Below are 17,554 nucleotides of genomic sequence, written 5' to 3'. Positions count from 1 at the left end.
GGCTCACTTACTCCGCATTATGATAAAATCCCGCAGAAAACACACGTGTAGGCTACTTGTGTGACACTATTGCGCAGGCGCAGTAGTCGAATGAAAGAGTCGTATTTTCGTGCACGGGCGGCGCCTTTAACAAGTGCTGGGATTCCTCTACACACAGTCTACAGAACCAGCCTGCTTCCTCAGTTTATTGGTTTCACGCATGCTGAAACCAACAGGTGTTTCGGGCAGTAGTGTTTGCACGGATTACAATTTGCCCTGGCTCTTATATACAAACGGTGACTGAAGATGGAACAGTCAAATTTCACACTATTTGATCCGAGATGCAGACAAGATGCTCCGTTCTCTATCGATGTTATTATGCGTAAGTATTTTTTTAATGTGTTGCTTTTCCTTAAAGTTGCTCTCTAATGTTTATTTCCGTAACACGGAATGTGTTTTATGACAACTGTCAAATATAAAGTTTCTTTCACGAGATATTTTTGTTGTTAATAGTGTAGATATGTAAAGATATGGACTATTTGACGTAATAAAACTTTGCCATGGTAAAGCACAATTCTCTTTAATAAATTGTATTATCCACCATTCTCAAAACTTTTAATTGATCAAAAAGACACTTTCTGGAAGTTTTTTAGACTATTTTAAGAAGACCCCATTATTATTATTATTATTATTATTATTATTATTATTATTATTATTATTATTATTCATAAATATAATTATATTTTAGTAACACTAGCTAATAGCTATGGTAGGTTGGAAATTATAGTCTCTCCAAATTGGCATTCATTACTGTGGTCATATTTTTATATTTTTCCTGAACCTGGAATATTGTTATTTTTGAATATTGTGAGATAATCAACTCTTCTGTGATAGTAGAACAAGCCTATAATCAACCATACGACTAGATCTGGAATGTTATTTTTGATGTATTCAACAAAGTTAAGTATTTTATTCATTATTTACAATTTGACCTTTAATGGCTACACCCATAATTATTCAGATAAAAGTGTTGATTGATAAATGGATGGCATGCTGTATGTTTTTATATGGTTGTAAAAAAAAACTCATAAAGGTGAAAAAGAAAAAAATGCCCTTGAATACCACAAGTTAATATCTTACGTTGCTTCCCACTCATTGTTGATAAGAAGTGATTATCCTGTGGTTCAGTGCACCTGAACTTGAGTTCATACACAGCATGATAATGTTGAATGGCACTGATGTGGAATCTTTCCAGGTGTCACCCTCAACTACAGTAGACTATACCTGTGTCAAACTCGCGTTTTTGTTTTAATAGTTCTCAACTTTACTTAAACTTGCAATCGAGGGAAGGTTTCTTGAGTAACAGCAGTGACTGTAAATGTAAAAGTTAATTTGTCCTCAGATTAACTGTGTACATTCACAATTGTTAGGCACATGTTAGGCTGATGTGCTCTTGTTAAAATGACTTACAAGAAAGTGCATGAATGCTTTAGGAGATCAGTTGGGCATTAGGTAATGACACTTCACATCTGTGAACAGAATAAAATGTTGAGAGCCCTGGATTGTGTAAAACTACACAGCAGAACAATGAGTAAAACAAAAAGTATCATTAAAATGAGAGAGAGTAATAAGGGCTGTCATCTAAGCTGGCTTCAGCTTAGATTGGTATAAATTTGTGTGCCACTGAGCACAATATTTGACTTTACATGACATTTGTGTGTGCGTGCGTGCATGCGTGCGTGTGTGTGTGTGTGTGTGTGTGTGTGTGTGTGTGTGTGTGTGTGTGTGTGTGTGTGTGTGTTTGAGAAGGTTGTGAAACCGTTATTCCTGAAATTCTCAATAAAACCTTGACTAGTTTTCTCCAGCGTACTTAATTCTGATTGAAAGCACATGGATAATTAAGAAGAGATACATGTGTGTGTGTGTGTGTGTGTGTGTGTATGTGTTTGAGAAGGTTGTGAAACCGTTATTCCTGAAATTCTCAAAAAAAACCTGACTAGTTTTCTCCAGCGTACTTCATTCTGATTGAAAGCACATGGATAGTTAGGAAGTGATACGTGTGTGTGTGTGTGTGTGTGTGTGTGTGTGTGTGTGTGTGTGTGTGTGTGTGTGTGTGTGTGTGTGTGTGTGTGTGTGTGTGTGTGTGTGTGTGTGTGATATATATATATATGCATACATATAAACAAACACACACACACACATATGTCTTTGTGTTTATATGTATGTGTGCATGCGTATATATATATATATATATATATATATATATATATATATATATATATAGAGAGAGAGAGAGAGAGAGAGAGAGAGAGAGAGAGAGAGAGAGAGAGAGTGAGAGAGAGGCTATCACACACACACACACATATTATATATTTACAAACTTTTAATCACAATTAATCGATTTGACAGCACTACTATTTAAATAATATTATAGCCTTTATTAATATTTTTAATTAGCTTTTATTTTAGTTTAATTTTCATTTTAGTTTAAGTTTTAAAGGAATAGTCAAAAACTTAAATCACTCACTCACCCTCAAATTGTTCCAAATCTGTATGAGTTTCTTTCTTCTGTTAAACACAAAATGAGATATTTTAAGGAATATTATCGGTAGTAACCTGACAGGTGATGGGCCCCACTGACTTCCATAGGGGAAAAAATACTATAGAACTCAATGGCTACCGCCAACTGTCTGGTTACCAAGTTACCAATATTCTTTAAAATATCTTCTTTTGTGTTCAACAGAAGAAAGAAACTCATACAGGTTTGGAACAATTTGAGGGTGAGTAAATGATTTAAGTTTTTCAAGTGGAACACATGCACATGCTGTACTATGACCTGATGCAGCATGTTGCTAACACCCTCATCTAATACTTAAAGAAAAAAAATATTAGAAATAAAGTTGCAAATAAGAGAAATAAAGTGTATTGTGTTTATGGTCAATATAATTACTTTACAATCCTGTGGACCAAAACGTGTTTGTGTTTGTGTTTCTCAGAGTTGGATATCTTTGGCATAGTCCTCTTCTCTGTGCTGACTTTAATGGCCACAGTGTCTATGCTGGTTTTCATTGAAGAATGCATCTATATCTATAAGAAAGTACCGCCAAATAAGAAAAGCATTATCATCTGGGTAACCGGAGCAGCACCAGTGAGTTCTATCAATAAATCATATTGTTTATGTCCCTCCCTGTCTTCAGGTGTTTTTAAAAAAATTCTTTCCTAATAATAACTAACATATCAAATATGAGTTTTATCTGTAACCAACCCTGACGGACACTGAGGCAATGGTACGGTTAGTCATTTCTAGTCCGTGACTGCCTGGATGAGGGATAATGAGTCTCAAGTTCATCTTGGCTTCTGAGGCATTATGTTTATCTCTCTCTTTTTCAGGTAATTGCTACCATGTCTTGTTTGGGCATGTGGGTTCCAAAGGCCACAATGTTCACTGATATGACATCAGCCACGTGAGTTCACCATTAGTGCTCTACTTTTGTCCAGTGTAGTAACTGTAATTCTGTAAACCATTAGTAACTGTAATTCAGTTTTGTTTTCACTTTTCAGAAAGTACTTACTATCCCAGATTGTTGTGTACAGTACTTTGCATTGGATTTGTGGGTGTGTGCAAGCGAGACACACAACAGCAGCAAGTTATGACATTAAAATATTTCTGGCTGAATTGGCAGATACTTTGCAGTTGTGGTCTTCAAGTTCCTGATTCTGATGATTGAAGAGGTCGGAGGGGATGATGCTTTTCTCAGGCGCTGTGAGAAACAGTCGTTTAAGATCAGCACAGGGCCTTGCTGCTGCTGCTGCCCATGCCTGCCAAATGTCCCCATCACACGGTAATCAAACCTTAAAGTGTGCTTGTCACATGCCGTCAGACCCAAGAGGATATTACCTGTGCAAAAATCACTACCACTGCTGTTGGGGGTGGTTGCTAGGGCGTTGCTAGGGCATTTTAATCGGTTCTAGGAGTGCATTGTTGTGCAGTTGCAAGGGTGTTCTGGCCAACCCTGAAGTATCTATGACAGTGGTTCTTAACCTGGACAAAGACAAAACAAGTATTGAAATAAGCTAAGACAACTAAAAAGAATAATTTTTTTCTTTTCTTTGAAGAACCAGGGTTCCCATGGTCTTGGGATATTTGAGGTACCCTATTTCTGACCTGGAAAAAAAAATCCATTCATAATGAATACATTTTTCTAGTTATGTCAGGCTCTAAAATAATTTATCAGGTAGAAATTGATTAAAAACTAATGTTTTTTAAAAAGCTTTAGTAATTTTGTTGAGTTTTTATCATTTTTATATAAATAAACGAATCACTCATATTAACTGAATTGAACCTCTGTCTTACTAACAAACATTGTAATTGGCATCTGAAATTTTGGCCTGTTTGCCATTAATTTCCCATTTCTTCGACTGAATGTCAACAGGATGAGTGCACCTCTGGCCATTCAACTCTTCTGCAAATATGAGGTCTTTATCATGCTTAGTGCATAACTTAAAATGGGCACCTCTGGGCCATTGCACCCTTTGCTATCTGGAAGAAAGGAGTAGTTTGTGGCTCCTGGAACCATTGGCTTTACGCTATATCAGTGTTGTGTAAGACTTCCAATATCAAACTCAATGTAAACTGTTAAATGCAATATAATCCTACCTCATGAGATACCCGTGGGTGGGATCATGTGACCTGGAATATTAAATGTAAAAGTTTTTTTTTTTTTTTAAACTGTGCCTTGATTTTTCAGACGATCTCTTTTTATATTGAAACTGGGGTCCTACCAGTTTGCGCTCATGAAGTTAGTATTCACCATCCTCTCTATAGTCCTTTGGACGAATGGCAACTTTAATTTATCTGATGTAAGTATAGACTGTGCAAGTAATTTAATAGCTAATTTTATTTATAAGCTTGAGAAAGACTTGCAGACTGTCTCTTTCTCTGGTCTGTAGGTTTCGGCCTCTGGAGGAGCCATATGGATAAACTCATTTGTAGGCGTTCTCACCATTATTGCCCTTTGGCCTGTTGCAATCATGTTCATGCATGTGCGAGAGGCTTTACGCACCCTAAAAATTATCCCTAAATATGCCATGTATCAGGTTTGTGTGTGTTTTGTACTTATTCCTTATATTTTAGATCATCGTTGATATTCAGTATTGCTAGAATTAATTAGGGCTGGGTAAAAATATAGATTTTTATATATATAATATATTGATTTATAATATATTGATTTTAATGAACCGATATCGATTCTTAAAACTGCTGTCCATAACTTTTTTTGTGTGTACAAAATGTAAAAATAATTGTATAATAAGGGAGTACGTCATGAATCGTGTTTTTGTCTTATCCTGAATCACTATGGTACACCTATGGTAAGTGTTTATATTCAAACTATTTTAGACTGGTTTCAGTCTTACCGCTGTGGAGTAGCCCAGTACCTGCATGACTCGTCATAGACATAAACAGAGAGAAGTAGCTCTGGATAAAATGTTCTTCCGCAAGACACACGCTAGAGTGCCAAAAATTACGGACTGCAGCTTTAAATTGTAAAAATCAATCTTCTAGTCTATGCTGTTTTCAGTTGGCGAATAAACAGAACATTGTAGCACGCCTGGTATCCAATAAATCGCAATAAGCTTTGTGCTTACTTTCAATATGAAACAAATTCTGCCCATTTTATAACGACATTCAAACATGAAATACTGTTTTGGCGCTGTTTCGTTTTTATGATAGTTACCATTTAAATGTTTATATTTAAAAAAAAATTTAATTGGAGTAGATACATAATTATGTAATTATAAAGTTAGTATTATTTATCTTTATTATTATAAAAACTTCCTTGGGTGTAATATATTGTACAGTTTGTATAAATCTGTAAATTTTAACCTTCAATATTAGTAATGTAGTACCTGACTCCATGTATAGTTTACATTATTATTATTGTACCTGATATATGTCCAAATAAATCTAATCGAATTGCAAACTTGTGAATCGACATTGAATCGAATCGTAAGATTTGTGTCAGTACCCAGCCCTAGAATGAATGTTGCCCATGATTCATCAATTATATCTGTCCGTAGTTGGTGCTGATTCTTAGCCAGCTGCAAACTGCCATCATTAACATACTGGCAATGAACGGGACTATTGCCTGCGCACCACCCTACACCTCCCAGACCCGTGGATACTGTGAGTACCGCCATGTTGCAGAACAAAACACAACAATCCTCTTACATTATCATAGAGCACAGGACTTCAAGGGGTAGTTCATCCCAAAATTAAAATTCTGTCATTATTTACTCACCCTCATGTCAAACCTGTGAGCTTCTTCTGCCTTCTGTGAAATGTAAAAATAGATGTTCAGCAGAATAAGCTGAGTGTATGGGGACTCAGGGTTTGTCAAGCTCCCAAAAACATCATAAAACTAATGCAACCTGTGCACTTTATTTCAAGTATTTAAGTAGATTTTAAGACATTATTATGTGATAATTTTATTGACAGCCATGGTCACCATTCACTTTCATATATGGCATTCTACTGTAAATAACTCATTTTGTGTTCCACTGAAAAAAGAAGGTCATATGAGTTTCGAAACACAAAAAGACCTTTTAATTTTTTTGTTTAACATGTCTACACCTATAAAGAGACTGTCTGGTATTCATGGTTCCAAAAAATACCCTCAATTTCTTTTCACAGTGATGAGTCAGCAGCTGTTGATCGTGGAGATGTTCATCATCACGCTAGTGACTCGTGTTTTATATAGACGTCCATATGATCCCATACCAGATGCGGATGATGTTGAGGAGACAAAGACTGTCCTAACCGCAAAAGATATTGCCTGAGATATTGACTGTTGTGTGTGAATGAGGGAGGGGGGGGGGGGGGGTAGTCAACATTGATGGTCATTAACTTTGTATTTTCTATATACATGTACATGCTATATCTAATATTTTGGTAGATATGTTTTATATTGAGGTTACTAGGTAGCAGAATTTGACTGTAGAGTCAACCATGACTTTGAGGACCCTGATATTGATGTTTACACTTTGTATTGGGTGCGTTAACCTGGAGATTTACATCAAGTTTCTGTTCTTATTTGGTATGCTTGGTCTGTTGATAGGACCACAAAGCATAATAAATCTCATGAGTCATGGTGCACATTCCTGATTAAGTGAGATAAAGTCATCTCTATGGCATAATGATATGCTGCATAAAAGACTTTTGGAATTGTATAAAGGTCAGGATTTGTTTTTGTTGCTAAATTGTATGTTGAAATATTACCCTTGTAAAATCTGTCACTTCATATTGTTGAATACAGATTTTTACAGTAATTGTGTCATTTGTCTGCTGTTGTTATTGTTAAATTAAACTATTAAACAAGATTGAAACTAAGCTGAAATAAAATTAAATATATTAAAAAAATTACTAAAACTGAAATAATAATTTAAAAAAAAATTATATATATATATATATATATATATATATATATATATATATAATGTCAAAAGAAAATGTGAAAATATGCCACTAAAAGCTAATTCAAAATGTTAATAAATACAATAAGTAGCCTATAAATAATAGTAAAAGAACATTGTTGTCTGCACACACAACTGAAAAGCAACACAATAAATGTAAATGCAAACTTTAGCCTTTTTATGCTCAACTTTTCAGTAGGTCAAATTGGGAGACCAGCTAAACCATTCTAAATCAGCCAAGACCAGCAGACCAGATAGGCTGGATAAATAATGTAACGTGGGTCTCAAAATCTGTAGTAATAAATTGGTGGGTGTCAGGATGACACACACAAAATGTAAATACCAAGGTAAATACACATAAACGTCATTTAAAGCAACAACAACTTATACCCGCTGTTCTGCAACCTAACCGCCAACAGAGAGGTGTTATTCAGTGAAATAAATAGACCAATCACATGCTTTTTCCGGACTCTTCACAGCAAATCACAGTGCTCGCTGTTTAAAATCATGGTTGGTTGTGTGTTCGCTGCTTCGGTCTTGTGTACGTGCTGTTTAGCGCAACAGTGGTCGTGCTAGAAAACAGAAGACACTGACAATTAATGCAGTGTCCTGTTATAATAATAATATGAAACGGAGGTAAATGTTCGGATACGGATGTTGCTGTCAGCTCTAATCTTTCGACGATCCCTGCCATGATCCCAACATAAAGAACAACCTTGCCTCGGTCGTTTCACATTTTCCCTCACAATGAGACTGTACGCATTTCTTCTGAATAACCATTTACCAAAGATAGAATATTATTCAAGGTTTTCACCATCGCCCCTGTCAATTAAACAGTTTCTGGAATTTGGTAAGTGCGAGCGCATCCATCACATGTAACTTACACTGACAAACAGACACTCACAGCGGAACTTACGTTTTTTAATAAACATTGTTTTTTAATGTTGATCTGTCCTGATTGTAAATGCGACAAATGACGTGATCTGATAAACAAGAACGTTGTTTATTTGGAAAACATTCGACGTTTGTATTTTGTATTATTGAGGTAACTGTTAATGGTTCTGTTTTTTTATGACTATACAATGTCATCTAATGACTTTCAAAGTTACATTTTTTTTAAAACCGAGAGATTGTTGGGTTGCCTTGTATGCCTAGACATTTTGCCAATCATATGTCCTTCAGATTTCATTTCTTATTTGCTGACATCATAAACTATTTGCATATTATAATTATATTAAATATAATTATACTAATATAAAATAGTTGTCCGTTAATCTAACTGTATTCCTTCTAAAAGGGAGATGCTTTTGAATGCATATATATTCAGTGTGTGATATGAATAATATATTGACTACACCTTGAGTCAAACGCAAGTCAAAATTAATTGTTTTTTGATGGATAGTTCACCCAAAAATGACATTTACTAATCTGTTGTCATAAACTGTATGACTTTCTTTTTTCCGTGAAACAATACAACTTTTAATTTTGGGGTGAAAGGTCCACTGAACAATCACATTAATAGCACAAAGGGACTGTCATAATGGCAATGTGTCAGAAGGCTTACGTTACAAGGATAATTATGATATTATTTACAACCTTAAATAAATGATTATAGGGATAGTTAAACTTGCTTGTGATGTTTCAACTAAACACCTATTGGTGAACTAGGCCTAAATGAACATAAATGTTCATAAATGAAGTCACACTAAGTCAGTTTTGTTTTATTTGTATAGCCACTTTCACAAAGAAGATTTACACATTGTATCAAAGCATCTTTACAAAAAATCGGCAAATCGTTTAAGTCGCCATAAAATGGAAGTTGTGATAGTCTTTTCTGCGCTATTGTGACGGTAAATCCGAGTGGAATGAGTTCTCAAACAAGAAAAAATGTAGGTCGGGACTTGATTTTGTCGATCGGGAATGAATTGGATCTTTGGATCGTTCGCTATTACTGTGATCTCATATGAGTGACGGGTTGATCCCACCCTCATGCCAGTAAACACGTCATCAGAGAAGATGTGCTGATTTTGATTTAAGATTACAAGGGCACATGGATTTAAAAAAAATAATCATGTGCACAGATAAATCATTTATAATAAATACTGAAATATTCCAAAACATTGTGGACTTTGGACTTTAATGTTTGTGGTATCTTAATATCTTCATTACTTATAGTTGCATTTTCCAGAGTAGAGCTAATGTAGATTCCATTTTGCGGTGACATAAACAATCAAGTAGTTGCTATTTAATAAATATCTACTTTTTTTACTACTTTTTAAATTACTTTTTTTTGGCTTACGTTCAACCTGATTAATGAGTTGATGTTCAGGTTTCTCAGGTTTCATGTGTGGATGATAATGCATTTTTTTTTGTTGCTTTTCCCTCCTACGTTCGCAGTTGTTTATGTTTCTGGTTGCCTGATTTTCAGGTAGGGATAATGCATGTGAGAAGACATCTTACATGTTCCTGCGGAAGGAGCTGCCAGTGCGCTTGGCTAACACTATGAGAGAGGTCAATCTGCTGCCTGACAAGCTCCTCAGTCAACCTTCAGTCAAACTGGTGCAGAAATGGTGAGTATGAATGAGTTTTTGAATCGTAGCACATGCTTCACTGAAGCCTGTCCTGAGCTGTGCCGAATCTCTCCACAGGTACATGCAAAGTTTTTTAGAACTTCTAGAGTTTGAGAACAGGAAGCCTGAAGACCCACATGCCCTGAATGAGTGAGTAAGACTTATGTTTTTTTTTGCTTTTCGTGAGACATCTTGATAGTCTTGTTTTTCAGGCTGTTGCACGGCATTTTATATTTTCATGCTAGGTGAATTCAGGCTAGAGTTTACAACAGAGGAATCAATAACTGAAAGCCACCCTGACAGAGCAAATATGCATGCTGGGTCAGCAAAAAACAGAGAGAGAATCCTACTCTCATACCATTTCTACATACAATGGCACTTATTATTGATACAGACTATTGTAAATTATCTGAATAATGGACGATCTGTGAAGACCTCGTCGACTAGAAAGCCATTGGCACAGATCCTCATCGAAGATCAAGCGAACCAGACAAGTCCTCTGCACAGACTCTATGGCCAGCTTCAAAACCAGAGGAGAACTGTTTTTCTCCCAAGTTTTCCCCCCCCCATTTCTGTCACAGATGGAGTTTGGGTTCCTTGCCACTCTCATCTTTTGCCTTGCTTTGTTGGGGGCACTAAATATTCAGCAATATTATTGACTTTGAAATCACTGTTTACTCCAGATCTGGTTTATAGATGAAACTGAACTCCATAATTTTACCCAGTTATTGAACTAAACTTAAATAACTGATTATCTGAATAATGACTGTCGAACTATTCTGTATTTTTGTATAACAAAATGTGTTTTCTAAACTTCTGTACCTATAGCTTCTTGGAGACTCTTATTGAGATCAGGAATAGACACAATGATGTGGTCCCGACCATGGCCCAGGGTGTGATCGAATATAAGGAGAAGTTTGGCTTCGATCCGTTCGTCAGCTCTAATATCCAGTACTTTTTGGACCGCTTCTACACCAACCGGATCTCCTTTCGCATGCTCATAAACCAGCACAGTACGTCACCCAAAAGACAGACTGTCACCACATATAGGACAACAGCTTTTCATCATGTTTTATCGTAATTGCTTTTCTCTTTATTACAGCTCTCCTTTTTGGCAATGACATCAACCCAGCCCATCCCAAACATATTGGCAGTATTGATCCCAACTGCAATGTTGCAGAGGTGGTGACTGGTAAGTTTGCTTTTATTTTATTTTTTGTTCTGTTACATACCGTTCAAAAGTTTGTCGTCAGTAAAAAATTTTGTAAAAATAAATTAATATTTTATTCAGCAAGGGCATATTAAATTGATCAAAAGTGACAGTTAAGACAATTATGTAACAAAATAATTCTTTTTCAAATAAAAGTCGTTCATTTGAACTTTCAATTCATCAAAGAATCTTGAACAAAAAAATTTATTCAGTTTCCACAAAAGTATTCAACTGCACAATTGTTTTCAACATTGATAATGATAAGAAAGTGAGCAGCAAATTAGCATATTATAATTATTTCTAAAGGATCATGTGACACTGAAGACTGCTGAAAATGCAGTTTTCCATCACAGGAATAAATTACATGTGAAATATATTAAAATAGAAAACAGTTCTTTTAAATTGTAATAGTATTTCACAATATTATTGTTTTTACTGTATTTTTGATCAAATAAAATGCAGCCTTGGTGAGCATAAGAGACATCTTTCTTTACCAAACCCCAAACTTTTCAGCAATAGTGTAGGAAATGCTTGGAGTCTTTAGTTTGGATTTTGTTCTCTACTGATCAAAAAATGCGATTTTGTTGTCAGATGCTTACGAGACTGCCAAGATGGTGTGTGAGCAATATTATCAAGCTGCCCCTGAACTGAAGACAGAGGAATTCAATGGTACTTTTTCTTTTTATTCTCTCACAAAACTCAATATATGTTTGTTTCAGAGTTAATTCATTTCTAATTCATGTAACTCAATTTCTGGAGTTAGCATTTCTCAAAAATGCTATAAATATTTAACGTTTCTGTGCAGCTAAGGCTCCTCAAAAACCCATCCAGGCTGTGTATGTTCCCTCCCACCTATTCCACATGCTGTTTGAATTGTTTAAGGTTTGTTTCTTAAACTTGCACACACATATTGAATTTGATACATCAAACTTCAGGCATCTGTTACGCAATTCAATTTTCAGCAGCCCTCATCTTTGTGCTTTTCCCAAGGCCCTGACGTATTGCTGTAACAGCTTGTGTTTGTGTTTTCAGAACGCAATGCGGGCCACCAATGAGCTCCACGAGGATAGTAAAGAGGGTCTTCCTCTTATAAAAGCAAAAGTGACCCTGGGGAAGGAAGATCTCTCTGTGAAGGTCAGTTTGTTTGCGAGTCCGTTTTCTACACGTACAAATGACATGCCTTGATCCTAAACTTCCTTTTATTTTCATCATAGATCAGTGACAGGGGAGGGGGTGTGGCTTTACGGAAGATTGACAGGTTGTTCAACTACACCTACTCGACTGCACCAACACCCAGTCTGGAATCTAAACGCGTGCCATTGGTAAAAAAAAAAGTGTGGCTACAGTATTCTTACAGCAACAAACTTCATCGTGTCATCACTTAAGCCTGGTTCACATGGCAGGATAATTAGGCCGATTTTAGCCCCGATTTACCCCTTCCGACAATCTTAAGGATGCTCCGATTATCCTAAAATAATCTGATCAGATATTCCTGCCGTGTGTGGTGTGTTAAGACTGCTCTCGTCTGCTCGGAAGGATGTCGCTCTGATCCGATTCGATCTCAAATCGGGGATATCCAACATGTTGGATTTTTTTGGCCCGATTTCTCCTCGTGTGTGGTCCCCCCCGGGGACAAACGAGCACCCAGCCTGTGGACTGTGGTTGTAGCCAATCAGAAAGCGAGGCGCAGAGGAAGCACCGGGAAACAAAATCAAAACAGCCGTCCATGCTCGCGTTGTCTCCACTTCTTTGACCATCACCTTGTCTTTTGATAACGTTTTTTTTTTTCAGTTAAAAACAAACTACAAACTATCACCACTGCATCCTCTTCGTCCGCCATGATTGTTTACTCTGAAGTCACGTTTGATCTCGGAATTTTGCAAGATTTTCCGTCTGACCTGGGAATGCTCGGGAGTCAAATCGGTTTGTGTGTGATGTGTTGATTTTGCCGTGTGGCTGCGCACCACACACTGTACGACCAAAACTGTTAGACCCGTGATTTTTTTATCGGCTCTCTCAGGTTTGGAAAATCGACCGTCCCGTGTGAACCAGGCTTTAGTCACCCTTATGTGTATACTTTTTATAAGATTGTGGAACACAAAAGGAGACATTTAGCAGAATGTTAACGCTGCTCTTGGGCTTTCAAACTCTAAAAGGACACAAAACACCATGTATTGAAAATGACTTTAAATTGTCTTTTGAAGTCAAGCAGACCCAAATTTAAGTTGTTATTTGTCAAAAATCTTTCATTCTACTGCCACTCTTAAAGGGATAGTTCACACAAAAATGAAAATTCTGTCATCATTTCCTCACCCTTATGTTATTCCAAACCTGCATGAGTTTCTTTCCTCTGTTAAACACAAAAGAAAAAAATGATAGAATGTTGGTAACCAGACAGTTGACTGCACCCATTGATTTCCATAGTAGGAAAGTCAATGGGTGCCGTCACCTGTCTGGTTACCAACATTCTTTAAAAAAAATCTTCTTTTGTGTAAAATAAAAGAAAGAAACTCACAGTCATTCAAGTGACAAGGCATCAAACCTGGGATTTTTTATTATAATATAATTTCAGTGTTCCTCAGTGAAAGCTATTGTATTATTTCAGTACCAGTGTTGAAAGAAAGTAAGCAATAAAGGTTTGGAACGACTTGAGGGTGAGTAAATGATGACACTATTTTAGGTGAAGTTGGTGAACCATCGAACTTTAACCTTGAACAGCAGCTCTAAATGTATCATTGCCCTCTGTAACCTGATCTCCATGCGTCTTTAGGCTGGTTTTGGCCATGGTTTGCCGATATCCAGACTGTATGCCCGCTACTTTCAAGGAGACCTGAAACTATACTCAATGGAAGGCGTGGGGACCGATGCCGTCATCTACTTGAAGGTAACAGCAGCTCTCGATTTGCACTTTAGTTAATCGTTTCATTGATAGGTTTTCAATGACATCCACCCCATCACCTTCTCTGACCAGGCCCTCTCCAGTGAATCATTTGAGCGTCTGCCCGTCTTTAACAAATCTGCTTGGCGGCACTACCAAGGAGGCCCAGGAGCGGATGACTGGAGCAACCCGAGCAAAGAGCCCAGAGATGCCTCAAAATACAAGGCCAAAAGATAATTGCACTCACCCCATCTATGTCCCACTGCACCCATTACAGACCTTTCCGTCTTTAGTCTAGCTTCAGTTGCCATGGCAACGTCACATCGATGCTGAGTGTTCTATACTTGTTAGCATTTCCAGAGCAGAACATCTGATGATGCAAGTGTCATTAAGTCTCTGCTCCTTCCTCCTTTGTGCAGCTACAGACGTAAGACACAGAGTCTCGAGTAAGCGTCTTCCAGGGTGGTGAGCGGAAAGGGTGAGCATTTGTGTCCAGGGTTGTAAGATACTTTTCTTTTATTGTGCCACACAGTAGCTCCCCTGTTTCATTTTCTATAGCAGTCAGAGAAGGAAGCCTGCAGTTTGAGATGGTCAAAAAAGAGCATTTCTTTCACTGCCATTCAAAAATTCGCAGGCAATAGAGAGAGAGAGAGAGAGAGAGAGAGAGTTTGTCCTCAGTTTCTGTGGCTTCCACTATGATTTTCTTGGCAGTGAACTAATGGAGAATCACTTTGAAAAGGCTGAGGAGAAACTCAAAATCTCATGAAATTTCAAACTTATTGAGGTTATTTTTCACCCCAAAATTAAAAGAAAGAAAATTTTATATTTTGCATAAAGAAAATGAAGCTTTGTAGTACAATTAGTATACTACTGTAGTACAATATACTCATTGTACTTTGTACAATTATACTATAGTACTTTGTAGTACAATAATGTATAGTATATTTAAATAGTAATTTAACTTATTACATTGCATTTTATATATATATATATATATATATATATTATAAATAATATAAAGAAATATATGTAATAAATATAAGTATAAGATAACTACATGCATAACATAAGTAATACATATATTATTATGTGTATATATATATATTAGTGCTGTCAAATAGATTAATTGAAATGTATAATGTGTGTGTATGTGTATATTTTTTATGTTTGATGTGATTCATTGTGATTAATCGATTTGACACCACTATACATATACACACAATAATATATTTCCTAGTTATGTTTATATATATTTATTTATAATAAAATATATACAGTTATATATTTATAAGTTATTTAAGTTTAAAAAAAAAAAATTTACGCTGATTTTAATTGAAAAATTTAATTGTATTACAGTAGTGAGAACTTGAAGATGAGTGTGCTTAATTCTCATGGAAATATTACAATGCAAACAATTTCAGTGGTCCTAAAAATAATTTTCTTAATGCAAAATCGTTCTTAATTTTTTCTTTTTCTTTAATGTTTTAGGTGAAACATGAGCAGGACATTTCCTCGTTAGATGCGCCCAAATGTTTTTGGGGTCAGGGAGTATGCTGAAGAACTGATGTTTCCAAGCATGCAGGAATGCACTTTTAAACAAATCAATGTAGTTTCAAACATGTATTTATTTATTTATTTGACCCCAAATTATTTAGCATTTCCCCCCAAAGACTCTGAGCTGGGCCTCAGTCTTTAAGTGCGAGTAGCAGAAGTACATCTCCTACATTCACTTGTAGATCAACAATACAGAGCTTCTAATGTAAATGGTGAGAGAGTGTGATAAACCTTAAAGAAGAATGCACCACAATAGCCTATTATAGCATTAGTGTGATAGTCATTATTTGTATTGTAAAAGCAGATACGTCTTTCACGACATTATGGCCCCTGCATGGTGATAATTGATAGTTGATAGAAAGATATTTGCTTGCAGAATTTGATGGACCAGAAACTTTAGATGTTTAGATTTCAGCAGCATGTGATTGAGAGAGAAAATGCATAGCTAGATATAAACTCATAGATGTAACTCCATGAAATGGCTGACTTGATTTAGATTTTTAGCTAATTTTATTTTTATTATACCACTACCTCTCAGTTATTTCTTGTTTTCTTGAGAACCTAATCTTAAAATAATTCCTGACATGGATATGATTTGGGACCGTTTGAGAGCAATGATTCTTTGACATTAGATGAAATACAAGGCAGCTTGTCTGGTTTACAGGAACCAGTGCTTAACTACAAGTGTAACATTGCCCAGGCTAGTAAGTTTGTTTGTTACCCTGTCATCGATCACTTAAAAGATTCTTTTATACGCACAAGTATATTAAGTTGAACCTGAATGATATTTCTATAGTTGCTTTTAGTAAACTCCAATAGGATGAACTTTGTGTTTTTACTGCAACACTCCAGGATGAATCTCATGAAACGGTCAAGAACACTGAATCATATTTCAAACTAAAAAAATTATTCTGCACAAGAAAAATAAAACCTATTTTTACAATGAGATTTTTTAGCATTACATTACTTGAGAATTGAGGAATAAAATATATTAATTTCTCATGAAAATAGTATTGCGGTTCAAAAGACCTTAATGGTCCTAAAGTAGACTTTTTTTTAGACTTTAAGCAAAATATAATTTAATTTTTGGATTTTGAGATGATAAAATATGATTTTCCCCATATTTGCCTCATGCTGTTGTTTTATACAGACCGATTGTATATCTGTCAGCTGATGTTCTGTTTCTGTTCCACATGTCATAATCTTTTCATAGAAATCATATAAAACCATTTGCATCTGTCTTAATGCTGGTTTGTGATGACCTTAAGGGAACTTTTTTTTGTGTGACGAAGTGCATACAGTACCTTACATTTTCTCATGTTATTGAAGCGTAGATTTCAGTATTTATTTAAAAATATTTTTAAAATGATTTGTTTTATGTTTGTCAATGAAGAGTGCACTTTGATGGCTTGAATTCAGAGCGTTCAGAAGAGCAGACTTCCTGTGAAACCAAGCCGTCGTCGTTGTCGTCGCCAAGCTCAAATAGTCTTTGATTTTGCTAGTATACTCTCGTTTATGCATGCGTACGGTCTGTTCATGCACAACATTAGGAAAAACTTGTACCTACAATGAAATATCTTACCTGATATTCTAGTGTTGACATACAACCATCTTGCATCTGCAAAATGGACATTTTTGTGACTAATGTTGTTTTTTGGACTTGTTTTCTTGTTCTTCTCAAGTAAAACACCACTGCTTATAGATAAATGATGTTTGAAACAAAATACAAAATGTGTTAGATGATTTTGTGTGAGGCTGACATTCACACATAAATCTTCATAATCATTAAGATATTGATATGTTGACATTCCATCTGAAGTACTTGTATAAAAGAAGAAAAATAAAGAGATCTTCCAGTACTATCATTCATTTTGTGTACTTGAATTTGTAATT

General features: G+C 35.8%; 2 protein-coding genes across 4 annotated transcripts; both read left to right on the top strand.

Moving 5' to 3' along the window:
• The first annotated feature begins 157 nt into the window (after positions 1 to 157).
• On the top strand, positions 158 to 7,305 carry slc51a (solute carrier family 51 member A). Its single transcript, XM_077244842.1, has 8 exons — positions 158 to 361; positions 2,976 to 3,127; positions 3,370 to 3,443; positions 3,663 to 3,821; positions 4,728 to 4,839; positions 4,930 to 5,076; positions 6,058 to 6,163; positions 6,671 to 7,305. The coding sequence occupies exons 1-8, from the start codon at positions 286 to 288 to the stop codon at positions 6,814 to 6,816; spliced, it is 972 nt and encodes a 323-aa protein (XP_077100957.1). The 5' UTR covers positions 158 to 285; the 3' UTR covers positions 6,817 to 7,305.
• Positions 7,306 to 7,934: 629 nt separating this feature from the next.
• On the top strand, positions 7,935 to 17,526 carry pdk3a (pyruvate dehydrogenase kinase, isozyme 3a). Of its 3 annotated transcripts, none has more exons than XR_013207314.1 (12): positions 7,935 to 8,299; positions 9,878 to 10,019; positions 10,098 to 10,169; positions 10,848 to 11,032; positions 11,122 to 11,211; positions 11,821 to 11,898; positions 12,035 to 12,111; positions 12,262 to 12,363; positions 12,444 to 12,551; positions 14,000 to 14,113; positions 14,201 to 14,585; positions 15,596 to 17,526. XR_013207314.1 is itself a non-coding variant. In XM_077244840.1 (11 exons), exons 1-11 carry the CDS (start codon positions 8,197 to 8,199, stop codon positions 14,342 to 14,344), a joined length of 1,215 nt encoding a protein of 404 aa, XP_077100955.1. In that variant the 5' UTR covers positions 7,957 to 8,196; the 3' UTR covers positions 14,345 to 14,948. The 3 variants fall into 3 exon arrangements, 1 of the variants encoding a protein (XP_077100955.1); XR_013207315.1 differs by having other exon boundaries at positions 7,974 to 8,303; positions 9,882 to 10,019; XM_077244840.1 differs by lacking the exon at positions 15,596 to 17,526 and having other exon boundaries at positions 7,957 to 8,299; positions 14,201 to 14,948.
• The last annotated feature ends 28 nt before the right edge of the window (positions 17,527 to 17,554 follow it).

Source organism: Siphateles boraxobius, unplaced genomic scaffold (assembly GCF_051911475.1).
Source record: "Siphateles boraxobius isolate OS27281-9 unplaced genomic scaffold, OSU_SipBor_1 26, whole genome shotgun sequence".
NCBI classification, from domain to species: domain Eukaryota; kingdom Metazoa; phylum Chordata; class Actinopteri; order Cypriniformes; family Leuciscidae; genus Siphateles; species Siphateles boraxobius.
This window is presented reverse-complemented; position numbering and strand designations above follow the sequence as displayed.